The 14,596-nt window shown below is 42.5% G+C and overlaps 1 protein-coding gene across 1 annotated transcript; it reads left to right on the forward strand.

The window, feature by feature from the left end:
- Nucleotides 1-1,442: 1,442 nt before the first annotated feature.
- On the forward strand, nucleotides 1,443-1,784 carry LOC122319490 (craniofacial development protein 2-like). Its single transcript, XM_043206820.1, has one exon. It carries the CDS (start codon nucleotides 1,443-1,445, stop codon nucleotides 1,782-1,784), a length of 342 nt encoding a protein of 113 aa, XP_043062755.1.
- Nucleotides 1,785-14,596: the final 12,812 nt, after the last annotated feature.

Here is a 14,596-nt window from a genome sequence, read left to right on the forward strand (position 1 = left end):
AAGGAGATAATGAATCTTTCGATTCGTATCAAATTAGTGTGAAAGAACTATTAAATCGACTAGTGAGATCTTTACCCGAAACGTACTTGGTTAAGCTGTTGATAGATAATTGGAAAAGTTCCGTTCGACTTCAATTACTTCAATTAAACATAGTCTCAGTTAAGAAATTGTTAGCAGAAGTTAAGAAGCACAAAAAATTCTATAACGAAGTTCGAAATAATTCAACTAAAGCCTCAGATTCGCAAACAATAGCATCAGCCACCAATCGTTTTAAAATGACTTGCTGGAATTGATTTGATGTCAAGACCATATTTCGCTATGGGTGTGGCACCAAGAATATCTATAAGCCGAATTGGCCGAAATGTAATCCTTCGGAAAACCGATCGAAGGATGTGTCGACCAGTCCACAGTAGGCACAACCGAACACCAGCTGACGCCGACATTTCTATTGGAAGAATCTTTTAAGGAAGTCGGACACGAATCAAGAAACGTAAACACTTCGTTTTTGCCTTTTCATGAAATATTGTCTAAATACATGAAAGTTAGAAATAAGATATTTGGAAATATAAGCACCATAATTAGAGCAGTAAAACCTAGAAGATCCACTCTTCGTCTACGAAACTTTTGGAAGAAGTTTCCACTTCCAACAACAGTGAAACAACTGCGTCAGTTCTTAGGCCTTTCCGAATGGTATCGGAGACTTGTAGATAGCTATGCCGCTATAAGTTATCCCCTGACTGAGATGATTAAAAAGAAAAAAACCTCGTTAGCCTGGTATAGCGCTGTTAAAAACGCCTTTGAGGAATTGAAACATAGATTAGCAACCGCTACTATTCTGGTAACACCAAATTTCTCGAAGCCATTCGCTTTTTTGTGTGATGCTAGTTCGTTCAGGTGGGGCCTCGTGGTGTAGTGCTAACCACGGGGTCGTGGGTTCAAACCCCACCCATGACGGGAGCATGGCCATACAAGAACTTCCTCTCTGAAATGCTTTACTAACTTTTAGAAAGTATTCTTCCACATAAAAAATGACTATTACAACAATTTTCGGAGAACAATACAACAATTACATGGGAGAAAAACGGGGGCACCCACATAGTACCAAGCGCACCCTGTGTTTTTCTGCGAACAGCAACAACACCCAGCAGGGCGAGCGCGTTACCAGACTGTTCGCTTTTCTACGAATAACAACACAACACCGTAGACGCCAATCCCTGATGGCGACAGGTGGCAGCCCTACCACTGGGATAAGCCGCATCTGGCCAATCACCAGATCGGTCGAAAAACTTACAACGATTACTGAAACTAATACGAGAAATTTAAACATAAACGGCTCCCCAAATTCGAAAACGACCATAGGCATCTCAAAACGGACACGAATTGGACAATGGAACGTTAGAACTCTAAGAGAACCATCTAGATTAGCACAGTTCGAAGCAGAGATGGAGAGACTCCATATTGCAATAGCTGGAATCAGTGAGATGAGGTGGTCTAGCAGTGGGGAAACAACAACATCAAATAGCAATCTAGTCCTTCACAGTGGCAAGCGCATAAAAAAGACACTGCACTCGTGGGAACCCATTTCTGATAGACTCATGACAGCCAGATTCAGATGTAGAGCTAGACATATAAAATTCATACAATGCTATGCCCCGACGGAAGACGACACCAAGGACGACTTATATACTGCCCTCACAGCAACCCTCAACAAGCTACGGCAAGGTGACATTAACATCCTCATGGGTGACTTCAATGCAAAAATTGGCCCCAACAACACCGGATAAAGATCTGTCATGGGCCAACATGGAACTGGGACTCGCAATGACAACGGAGAGAGATTAGTGAAACTCTGCCAGCAATTTCAACTGGTCATCGGCGGCACAATATTCCCACACAAAGATGTCCACAAATACTCCTGGACATCTCCTAGTGGTAACACGCGCAAGCAGATCGACCACATTTGCATTAGCAGGAAATGGAGACACTCACTACTGGACGTTCGGAACAAAAGGGGAAAATCTATAGACAGTGATCATGAGTTGGTCATTGAAGAACTTGAAATAAAGTTGAACCGGTAAAGTTGAAACAGTTAACACCGGCGAGAGCCCCCCCTGAACCTGCACCTCCTTAGCGACTCTACTCTGAAGACGAGAATGACGTCCACGTTGCGAGAACAGCTGATCCCCCCAGAATACCACCAAGGGAGCACACATGCAACTAAGGACCATGGCGGAGGAAATACTCGGCCTGCAACAACGCGGAAGATCGGACTGGATATCTGAAGGAACCTGGGACCTGATTAGAAGGAGGAACCACCTAAAGCCTCTGGCGGACCAGCTCACACAGTCCGTGAGGATTATCGCGGACTATGCAGAGCGGTGAAAAGGTCGGCCAGAAAGGACAAAAGAGCACAGCTGGATAGACTTGCGGCAGACGCAGAACGAGCAGCCGGCGAGAGCAACATGCGCCCGCTATACCAGCAGATTGCACGGATCACAGGAACCCATCACAGACAAAACAAACCAGTCAGAGATCTAGAAGGTAACCTCTTATCCAATGATGACGCACAAATCCAAAGATGGCGCCAACACTTCATGGGAATTAGCCACACCACATCACCAAACGTGGCCATAGACTACAGGAGTGTTGTGCCGCCAAGTGGGAGTAGCAGGATACCCTCTGCACCACCGAATGTAAGAGAAATCCTGAATGCAATAAAGAAGCTGAAGCACCAAAGGGCAGCTGGCGAAAACAACATACCAGCCGAATTGCTTCAAGTTGACACCCAACTGATGGCTGAAACATTGCATCCACACTTCTCACGCATATATAAAGGCGAGACGGTGCCAGACTTCTGAAAAAGCGGAATCATTGTGAAACTTCCCAAAAAAGGCGACCTTAGTGACTGCAACAACTGGAGAGGAAAAACACTGCACAACACCAGCTACAAGATCTTAGGTACACTTCTGATCGAACGCCTCCAGGAAAAAATTGAGACAACAATCCGAGACGAACAGGCAGGCTTCAGACCACACAGGAGTTGCGTAGACCAGGCAAATACACTACGCATAATTACCGAGCAAGCTGTGGAATGGAGAGCCCCGCTTTACCTCCTGCTCATCGACTTCAAGAAGGCATTCGAGTTGAAAGAGCAGCAATATGGCGAGCACATGCAAGAAAAGGAGTACCTGCAATTCTCATCGCCATCATCAAATCGAAGTATGACGATGCCATATGTACCTGGCGGTACTGCACAATGGAAAAACTAGTGCACCTTTCCAGACAAACACCGGAATTCGGCAAGGATGCCAGCTGTCACCACTCCTCTTCAACATCGTAGTCGACGAGTTAATGAGCGAAGTATGCTCTTCCAAGACCGGAATTACGTGGAACCCCACCAGACACCTTGAGGACTTGGACTACGCAGACGACATCTGTCTCATATCGCACAGACTCGACGACAGAGGAAAAGTGACGACTTCGTCAGGATAGCCAGCTGCGTAGGGCTCGAGAAAAACATAGCGAAAACAAAAGCTATGCGCTTCAACCACTCCAGCCAAGGAAACATCAACATAAATGGGAACCCAATCGAGTTCATTACCAGTTTCCCATACCTTGGCACCATCATATCCAACAGTAGTGGAGTGGATGATGATGTCTCCAGTCGTCTTCGCAAAGCCCGCTCAGCATTTGGGAGACTATACCGCATATGGAGAGACCGACAAATCAGCCGACGAACAAAGCTCAGGATCTACAATGCGTGTAGTCCCCGATTTACATACAAATAAGGAAGAAAAAATAGATGTGGATAGGACACGCTCTTAGAAGAAACCCGAGTAGCATAGTGAGGATGGCACTAGACTGGAACCCCCAAGGAAGCAGGCAAGTAGGAAGGCCAAGAGCAACCTGGAGAAGAGCCGCTCACCAAGAACTAGATCAAATAAACAAAATAAACACCACATGGGTAAGTGCAAAACAGACAGCTCAAAATAGAGTTAGATGGAAAGCCCTCGTAGGAGCCCTAAGTTCCCGAGAGGAATAGAAGGAATTAAAAAAAAAAAAAAAAAACAGTTCGTTCGGATTGGGTTGCGTCCTCGCCCAACGAAATGAGGGTTTGAATTGCCAATTGGGTACACGTCATGCAAGTTATCCAAAGCACAACGAAATTATTCCGTAACCGAACTGGAATGTCAGTAGTGGCTCATGCGTCAAAAAGATTTGTCAGGAAGGCTTGCCCGATGGGCTATCCAATTGCAAGGTTTTGACTTTCGCATAGAACATCGCATGGGTTCTCAAAATGTCATTGCTGACACGCTTTCAAGGCAGAACGAGTCTGTAGAGGAATTCGAAGAATTAGGTCCGATTATCGATTTGGAATCGGAAGAGTTTCGCTCGTTTGAGTATTTAGACCTGATCGATCGCATTCGTGCAAATCAAGAAAAACTCCCTGATCTTAAAGTGACTGGCTATGTCTATAAAAGAACGGAATTTATTACTAACGAAACGGAGTCTGACGATAGTTTATGGAAACTTTGGGTACCTTCCAAATTAACCCAAAGTGTTCTTCAACAGGCTCATGATCCTCCAAGCGCATCGCATTGTGGCACAGGAAAAATGATTAAAAAGCTTAAAAAGTATCTGTTTTGGCCAAAAATGCTTATAAAAATTCGAGAGTATGTAAAAGCCTGTTCGACCTGTAAGCAAACTAAGAGTCCGAACGTAGTTCTTCGTCCCCCGATGGGAAAACCAGGCAAACAGAGAGACCATTCCAACGACTGCATATGGAATTGTTAAGGGTATACCCTCGTTCGAAATCAGGAAATATAGGATTGTTGATCATAGTGGATCAATTCACTAAGTTCCATTTCCTCTGTCCCTTGAAAAAATTTACATCTGCCAAGATATGTGAATACCTGGGGAATTCAATTTTGTTTACATTCGGAGTACCAGAGTCAATTTTAACTGACAATGGATCTCAATTTCGGTCCGGATTCTTTGAATCGTTTCTAACCCGATATTCAATCAAGCATATATGCACCGCTGTTTACTCTACGCAAATTAACGCAAGCGAGAGATTAAATCGTTCGATTTTAGCGGCGATTCGTGCTTACGTGGGTACAGATCATACAACCTGGGATCAGAATTTGAATGAGATTAATGGTGCTCTTCGATCTAGATAACACACCACGACGGGATATTCACCGTACTTTCTAACGTTCGGTCAAAACATGATCCTGAATGGCAAGGACTACGAACTGCTCAGGAAAGTTAATTTGATTTTAGATGATGCGAGAATAAGGTATCCCAATGCGTTACAAATGGCTAGTTACGCAGCACAGCTGAACACTGCCAAATCTCACGAAGCCAACGCTTAAATATATAACTTGAGAAGAGAAAAATCCACTTTCAAGTCGGAGATCAGGTTTATGTTCGAAATATTGCCCAAAGCAACGCTAGCAAACAATTCAGCCATAAACTAGCTAAAGTGTTCGTAACCGCAACCATAGCTATAAAACTTAGTCCAGCATATTATGAGTTATGAAAATAGAAAGAAAATTGGCGTATATCACGAAAAAAATATACAGACAAGGTAGTACACTTTCCTTTTTCAGATTACGATTCCTGTCGAAAACTTAGGAACATAATCTGTGGTTGTAGTGGCCAGTGTACCAGAAATCAAAATTAAAAACTAAATAATATCATGTGTAAAGACTCAGCCAAGACCACTTTTAGGTATTCGTGGGTTAATTGAAAGCTCGTAAAAATTCTGGGAGACCAAAAGTCCTAGAGTTCCCTTTTGCACTTTAGTCTTCGCACTCATAGCCGGGAAAGGTCCCGTTAAAGCTCGCTTTGCTCGTCGCCCTTGCAATAAGAACAGCGAACACGCAATCATACCGATTTTTCTACTCTAAGAGGACAAACGCTGTGAAAAGAGCAGGCCACTAAAGTGAAGTGAAAACACGTAACACAGTAATCGGTCAAGAATGTGTAGTAAACCGTAGTGCATATATCGCCACTCTTTCGATTCCTAAAATGTGTAAGAAGTGTACATTGTATTTGCAAAGACAGGTAAATAAGAACGCGAAACACCGTTATTTTGTGCAGAAACTGACCACGAGTTCTTTACAGAATTGAGGTACTGTTGGCCGGCAAAGTTACACGCCTATGTGCAGCCAAGCCACGCGGTGTACATATGTACATATTGACGCGGGTGCGCTGGTATTAGTGCATTCGATAAACACATATGCATACACATATTTATGCATAGACGCTGCCGACAGAGACCGCAAGACGGCCAAGATTTATTTTCTATGCGATCGTAATTGGCGCGAAAGCTTGATCTGCGAATTAGAGACGAAAAAGTCAAGGAAAAGAAAGCCAGAACACGTGGAGGAATCAGATAAAGTTTAGTAGATGACAGAAAAGTAGAGAAAATTGCCGTGAGTAAGATATATCGCTGATATAGGGTGCCTCATGCACTCAGACCAAGAAGCCAAGAAAGAGAAAGAAAATATTGAAACCAAACGAACTAGTGATGTTGCTGCTGCCTACGGGCGTACAAGAAAACAATAAACCTTAATTCAGAATATTTTTGCTAAATATTAGATTTAACTTAATTCTAGACATGCCTTAGAAATGTAGAGTAGAATATATATATATGTAAATATTGAAATTAGTTTAAGCGGACAAGAATATTTGGAGTACGAATTAAAAAGAAACTGAAATTGAAGCAAAATAATGAATGAAGGAAATTGAAAGAACTAATTGATAATGATTAAAAGATTAAAAGAAATTGAAGGAGAATCATTGAACAAGAATTGAAGAAAAATAGTCGAACAAAAATGGAAGAGAAATATTGAAAGTGAAGATTAGCTTATAAATTATGATTGATTACATTTAGATATATAAATATATAATAAATATAATATATATATAATAAAGGTAAAATTTCTAGAGTAAATGTTGGAATTTCTTAAAATTTTCTGTTGCACTTAAAGTAAAACCTAAAACGATAACATAATAAATAAAATCAACAGACAAAGACATTTAAAAGTCTAAAAATTATGCCTAGGGAACGAAATAAGATGAATATGTATATTTTTGGGTTTGGGAGCTATTTTAATTTGAATCTTTTAATATGATTTTGTAAATAAATAATAATCTGTCCTATTACATAATGCCAATGAAATATCAAGATTAATGCGGTGAATTGCTTTAATCTAGGGTAAATGTACACCACGTTCCACACATTTCCAAAGGTCGGGAGAGTATAGAGGAACGAGTGATCACTAACATCTCGATCACTTCCCAACACAACGCAGTCCCCTAATTCTCTGCTATCGTTTATTCCGTTTTGCGGAATTCGCTAAATTCAGGGCACTTATCTTTTTATATGAATGGTGGGCAACGGAGATTATAGGCATAGGAAAACCCCGACCCCAATACCGGCGAGATGAGCGCTGTAACCGAAAACAAGCAACAGCCGTACTATATACAATATATGTAGTCATACAATATAATTCATTAAAAAAAAATGGCGTCAAACGTGGGGCACACGAGGTTGTAAAGGACGTGCGATTCGCCGTCAAAAACTTGGTCAATCTAACCTATAACTTCTGGCCTTCATCCTGTTTGGATGATCCCGAGATCATACACGGTCAATGGAAGATCCACGTATAAGCTCTGGTAATAGCTCTGTTCAAGAGTACAGATTTTGTAGTTACTAGATTACAATTCGGTAGTCAGCTTGCGGAATAGAAGTTCTCACTTGAAATAAAACATGGGGAGAACTACACAAGAAGACCACACGATTTGATCCGTTTTTTTCTGTTATTTCAAGTATCTGATGATGGAATTAGCAATCGCAATTCAATAATTTGGATTGATTGTGTTTAGCTATTGAGCTTTTTTAATAGCTGTTGCGAATAATAAATAGCCGAAAAAAGTTTGTTTATTTTCCGATACTGTTTATTTTGCGAATTGTTTACGGCAGCTAGGGCCGACAAAGAGCTATATCGAATGCACAAGTTAAGTCTTTGCCGAAAAACGAAGAAGTGACAATTGGCGGGACAGACAGCCGAAATGCAGCGCCCAAGCTTAACGTAGGTAGATAACAAAGAGAACAAGGAATGAGCGCCGCACAAATAAATGCGTGCGAGAACAGCGGTTTGCACTATTGGCATCGCAACTGCAACCACTGACTACTTCGGCTTACAATATTAAAGAGTATGAGATTAGTCTACTGCACAGTTTTGGCGGATGCGTGACCCAACATCCTCCCCCCGTTAGAAGCTTGGCTTCCAACAGAGTCCTCAAGGGGAAGCAGACACAGCTTGTTCACTGCCCGCCTTATTACTCCAGACGCGGTCCTCAATTCTGCAACTCGAACGACGCCGTCTCTGCCAGAAATCAACTGCATGACTCTAGCCAAAGTCCATCTCATTGGGGGTAGATTCTCATCCTTAACAAGAACGACGTTGTCCACGGCTACGCCAGGCTTTGGGGTGCGCCACTTGGAGCGCTGCTGGAGCAACGTCAAGTACTCTTCCTTCCATCGCGACCAAAATATTTGCTGAAGAAAGGAGATGCGCTGCCAAGAGTCAAGCCGATTATAGTTTAGGCCCGTTATATCTGGCTCGTCAAACGACGAAGGCGGACCACCATTGGGAAAATGCGCCGGAGTGAGGACGTCCAGATCGGCAGGGTTCTCTGAAATGGGAACTAAAGGTCTGGAGTTATTAACTTCCGAGATGTGGCACACCAGCGTCCTCAGCTCGTCGAAGGTCAGAACCGCCGTACCCACAGCGCGGTAGAAATGATGTTTGGCCGTTTTCACCGCTGCTCCCAAAGTCCACCGAAATGGGCGACCGTATAGGGATGAACCGCCAGTCAATCGTCTCCGAAAGGCAAAAATTCTGAACGGAGCCTTGATGCTCGCTGCTGAGAAATAACCTTCGAAGTTCCAGAAGTTCATTTTTGGCGCCGACAAAGTTGGTGGCGTTGTCTGACCAAATTTGCTTCGGCTTCCGCCGGGTGCATATGAACCTCTTGAGTTCGCACAGAAACGCAACTGTCGAGAGATCCTTGATCAGCTCTAGGTGCACTGCCTTGGTTGCAAAGCATATAAATACGCAGACGTAGCATTTAACCGCGGGCTTGTTGCGAGTATCCGACTTGTGTATCCACAGAAGTCTATACCAGCAACCTCAAAAGCGTGAGATCCTTCCAAGCGCTCCTTGGGAAGGTCCGCCATTATGTGCTCTATCAGCCGCGGCTTAATCCGAAAACATCTGATGCATCTCTTCACGGCCTTGGTTACCGTCTTCCTCCCCACAATAGGCCAATATTGGGATCGAATTGCACCCAGAAGAGCTCGAGGTCCGGCATGAAGATTGCTTTCATGGTAATGCGAAATAATTGCCAGAGTCACCGGATGGGACCTTGGAAGGATTTTCGGGTGGCGGCCATCAAAGTCCAATGACGAATTCCGGAGCCGACCGCCTACTCTGAGAAGTTCAAATTGATCCAGGAACGGCGAGAGCGAGGATATGGGACTAGACGAGGAAAATCTTCCCAGCGTTTTTAGGGACTGCATGTCCTCCCAGAAATACGCGCGCTGCACCAACCGCAGCATCATCTGAGTACCCTCTTGAATGTGTGCGACGGTGAACCCAGGATGACGAATTCCACTACAAAATTTGAAAATATATGCAAACACTCGTTGCAGTGAGGGGTAAGAATTTGCAAATTTGGAGCTAGCAATTATATCCACGTACGGCGACTTGACGATGAACACACTTCGACGAAGCTCAAGCACCGGTTTTTCAGGACAAACAGCTGTTGGGCAATCTCTTTCAGGCTCCGTAAGATAAGCGGGTCCATGCGCCCAGAGTGACGACTCGCTAAGCTCAGACGGGAGGGATCCTCTGTATAAGATGTCAGCCGTATTTAACGCTGTTGGAACATAACGCCAAGCCGTGACATCTGTCAGCTCCTGAATAGCAGCAACCCTATTTGCCACAAATATGTTGAACCTGGTGGGCTCATTTCGGAGTCGCACCAACAATAGTAGCGTCCTTTAAATACATTCAAGCCAATTATTTCCCTCATGATTCTAGCCAGAAGATCCGCACCACAAAGCTCCAGCTTTGGTACTGTTATGGTCTTCAACGGAGCTATGCGCGACTTCGAACAAAGCAAATGGCTAAAACTTTAATTCCCTTTAGAAACCACATAAACGCAGGCTCCATAGGCATCAATGCTTGCATCACAAAAACCGTGCACCTCAAGACCAGACTCTGCGCTAAACACGAACCGAGGGAAACTAACATGACTTATTATTTCAAAACTGCAACATATATCAAGCCATTTCGTGTTATGAGTTTCCGGGAGGCCTTCATCCCAGGACAGCTTTTCCTTGCCGAGCTGCTGCAAAAAGATTTTACACCTTGTGAGTACAGGACCAACCAGGGCGAGAGGATCGTAAAATTAAGCAATCGCAGACAAAACAGAGTGCATGCAGGGTCTTAATGGCGACAGAAAAGCACATCCACGTAAAAATCGCGCCGAAGGATTTCTGATCCAATGGGAAACGATGCCTGCTCATCGATTGACAACTGCTGCATAGCCCTTACGGACAAGAAGGTGGCTGGTTTGGTGCCGTAGGTAACTGTGTCGAGTTTGTATACTACTTGAAGGTCATCGATCGGGGAGTCCCTCCATACTATGCACTGCAAATAGCTATCTTCTTGCGAGACCCTTACTCATCGGTACATTTTACATATGTCTCCTGCAACGGCAACTGGGTGTGAGCGAAATCGAATTAGGATGTGAAATAGCTTGGGCTGGATGACCGGGCCGGCCATTAACACATCGTTAAGCGAGTAACCAGTGGAAGTGGCAGCTGATCCGTCAAAGACAAGGCGAAAATAAAATATCGGCACGAGCTGACCTCGGAGGCAGGCACAGGCGACATATGTCCCAGATCACGATATTCCTTCATAAACGCCGCATATTTAACCCTCAAGCCAGGGTGCTTTGTAAGCTTCCTTTCCAGCGACAAGAATCTCCGCAAAGCCTGAGGATGGGAATGTCCTAAGAGTCCAAATGGAGTTTTAGCGGCAACCGTACCGAGTAATCGCCAGCTGGCAGTCGGGTGTAATTTTTAACAAAGTGGGCCTCGCAATCTAGCTCCTCCTTAGTGGCTTGAACCATTGGGCCGGGATAATTTTCTACCTCCCAAAAGCGCTGCAGAAGTGAATCAAGTTCAACATCAATGCTGTTTTTCTTGCTGGCTGAAGAAGGAACGCGTAAAGCTATTAAGGCGCTACCGCAAGGGCGCGCGAGTTACCTCCGGGGAGCTTCGTGAGGTATTGTAATGCGGAAGACAGGGGGGGGTTTGTGAGAAGGAATACGATCAGTAATTTGTTGCGAGAATCAGTGATTTATTTCGAGATTTTTACATGGATATGTCCACAAGTTCTTGGTGCTCAACATCGACTGATCGTCGCATTTTCCTTTCGTCTTAAATAAGCTAACAGTGAATATGTATGTATGTGTTACAATGTTAAGGTTCTTAGAAATAAAGTATCTGACACATCAGAAAGTGTAAGTATGTTTATAAGTATGTATATCGTATGCGTTGCCCTGTCTGAGCGAAAAGAATGTGGTGTCAGCTCTCTGGGCGGATGCCGGCAGCTGACTCGCCGTTGATGTTTATGTTGCAACTTTGTATCGCAAAGCTTCCCGGTTCGATGTCTTCTATTTGTGTAGGCGAGGTGGTTTAGGGGGAGGGGTGGTGTATAGTACCGATGGATCGGTAACTCCTCCCCCCCAGTTTGGAGCGACGGCCATAACGGAGGAATTGGTGGAGCGACGATTGGAAGGATGTGTTCGGACCCGGTATGGAAGATGTGGGTGTCCCTACGAAGTGTCCAGGTGAGTATTACGGCGATTAGGGATATGGTGAAGAGGATGTACAGGGTTGTCGAGTGTCGAGCGTTTCCTGCGGTGACGACCAGCAGTTTGTTGGATGTTGTGATCGTATCCAGGTGAAGTCTTTCCAAGGTAAGTACGTTGACAGTGGCATTTTTTATTAGTTTCCGCATTGGTGGTAGGAAAAAGTCGGGATGCTCTTCTGTTGATACCACTGTGTTGTCGTAGTTAATTTCGTTGATTCGTAATGTGCAATTATTATATTTAATTATGGCCGATCCGTTGATGTTCGTTATGGTTTGGTTGGAGGAGATGATTGGGAGGTTGTACCCGTTAAATATAAATATGAAGCCTTTTTCCGGTTCGAAGACATCAGTCGTGAGTCCCGTTTCCTTTATGTCGCAGTAGCTGGTTTTATTCTGGGTAAGGTGTCCCAGGCAAGTATTATTTTTAAGATTATTGATGGAATCGATTTCGCAGATGAATTGTTCTTCAATTACAGGGCATTTATACATAGTTGAAAACATACTATTACTTTTGTTATTATATATTAAGTACTTAGGTGCTATTACAAATTGTGTGGAGTTAATTGGGAGAGGAATTAATCTTGCCATTTCATAGTTAGAATTAATAAAAATAGGGATTTTGATATTGAAAATTATTTTGTCTTGGTAATTGACTGTGTTCATTTTTAACAGGTTATAAATGTGCTGTTCGGATTTTATTGTATAGTTTTGGGTTTCGAAAATTTTTTTGATTTTGGTTATTTCTGTCTTATCTAAGATGAGTTTTGGGATAACATTAATTTTGGCAAGCAGTGTACTTTCGATAATGTCGTTTAAATGGCTAAGTAATAAATCTATATTATAATTAAGCCTATTTATATACTGTAGTTTCTTTATTTCTTCTTCATTGTTATATATTTTTTTGTAAATTGTATTTTGAATGTTTTCGAAGAAGTTTTTAATTAAATTCTGTTCGTTGTTAATGTGTCTTGTTAAGTTTTCGAACCGTAGTTGAACTTCATCGTTAAATGAGTTCTGTATTTTGAAGTTATTTGAGATGGTGGTGGATTGGCTTTTTAGGTGGTTAATTTCCGTTTCTATATTCTTTGCATCATTGGCATCCATGTTGCCAGTGACGACTTTGACTAAACTACCTAACCCGTTAATAAGACCTCTTTTGTGGCGTGAAAAGGGTGTTAGTGCGTCTATTTTACTTTGAGTTTGGGCGAGCTTAGCATTTAGTATTAATATAGAGTCGGTGAGTGTTTCATCGTGTCTTAGGGTATCGATAGTGTGATATAATTTTTCGATACAGTTGGTGTATTCGGACAGATCAATTATGTGGCTAATTTTTTTATAGTTTCCTATCACGAGTGTTTTCCCTAGCGGCACTTTTGCTAAGAGGTTGGTGTTATTGAAGTTGTGGATGGAGATAGATTGGTATGCCCCATGGAAGGATCTGGAATGCAGGTGGAAAGGCTTAAGTCATTTGGAGGTTTGAATACTTTCCTAATTTTTGATTTGTGGATTTTTTGGTTTTTTGTAGTTACTAGGGTTTTTCCTTTGTCTTTTGCTGTTCTGTGTAAGGAAAACCGAGGTGTTAATTTATTTCTCCTGTTCTCCTTTCTGAAAATTGTTCTGTTAGGTTGTATTGTTGTTGGTTCTACTCTGTTTGTGTTTAGCTTTTCTGTCCTTTGCTGGGCGTTTGTGGACAATTTTTCTTTTATTTCGGAGTATAGCTTGTCTTGGAACGTATTTAGTTTATTTAAATAGTCATGCTCATTATTGGGTATTATTGTTTTATCAAATAAATGGGTCCTACCATTAAAAAGTTCAAAAGGGGTGTGGTTAGTGGCGGAGTGGATTGCGTTATTATAAGTTATTACGGTTTCTGACATTATTTCCTCGTGGTCTGTAGGTAGTTTGTGTTTTTTCCGTGTGTCTAGTATTATTCTGTAAATCTCTGTCAAAGAGGAGTGTAGGCGTTCTACTGGGGAGTTACTTGAGGACTGCTGGAATGACGTGACATGGAGAATTATATTATATTGAGAGCAGAACTTTCGAAATATGTCGTTGCAAAATTCTACTCCTTGGTCGTGTATTAGCTTTTTGGGTAGTCCAAATTGACTGAAAAAGTTTTTTATAGCTTTGATGCAATTGATACCGTTTCTATTTGGAATGAGGTAAACGGCTGCGAATTTGGAGAACTTGTCTATGATTGTCAGGTTAAAATTATTGTTAATAGTGTAGACGTCTATGTGTATTATGTCGAGGGGTTTCGTTGGGGTTTCTGGGGTTTCAAATAAAATGTTTTGCGGTTGCCTATCATACTTAAACTTTAGACAGGTTTCACAATTTCTAATTAATTCAGAGATTTTGCTTTTCATATTAGGGAAGTAGGTTTCTCGTTTGAGGTGGAGGAATGTTTCATCTATTCCTCTATGATTGCTATTAATGTGATATTCGTGAATGAATTTATTTTGTTCGGGGGTTCCTACGATTTCGTGGAGAAGTGATTTGCACCTGATAATTTTAAAGTGTTTTTTGTGTGCAAAATACGTTAAGAAAGCTTTTACTATTAATGCGGAATTATTATCGTCTGCCAAGAATGCGCAAATCCTGTTAGGTTTTAGGGTTCCTTTCAAGATTTTAGCGAT

Source organism: Drosophila yakuba, chromosome 2L, assembly GCF_016746365.2.
Source record: "Drosophila yakuba strain Tai18E2 chromosome 2L, Prin_Dyak_Tai18E2_2.1, whole genome shotgun sequence".
NCBI classification, from domain to species: domain Eukaryota; kingdom Metazoa; phylum Arthropoda; class Insecta; order Diptera; family Drosophilidae; genus Drosophila; species Drosophila yakuba.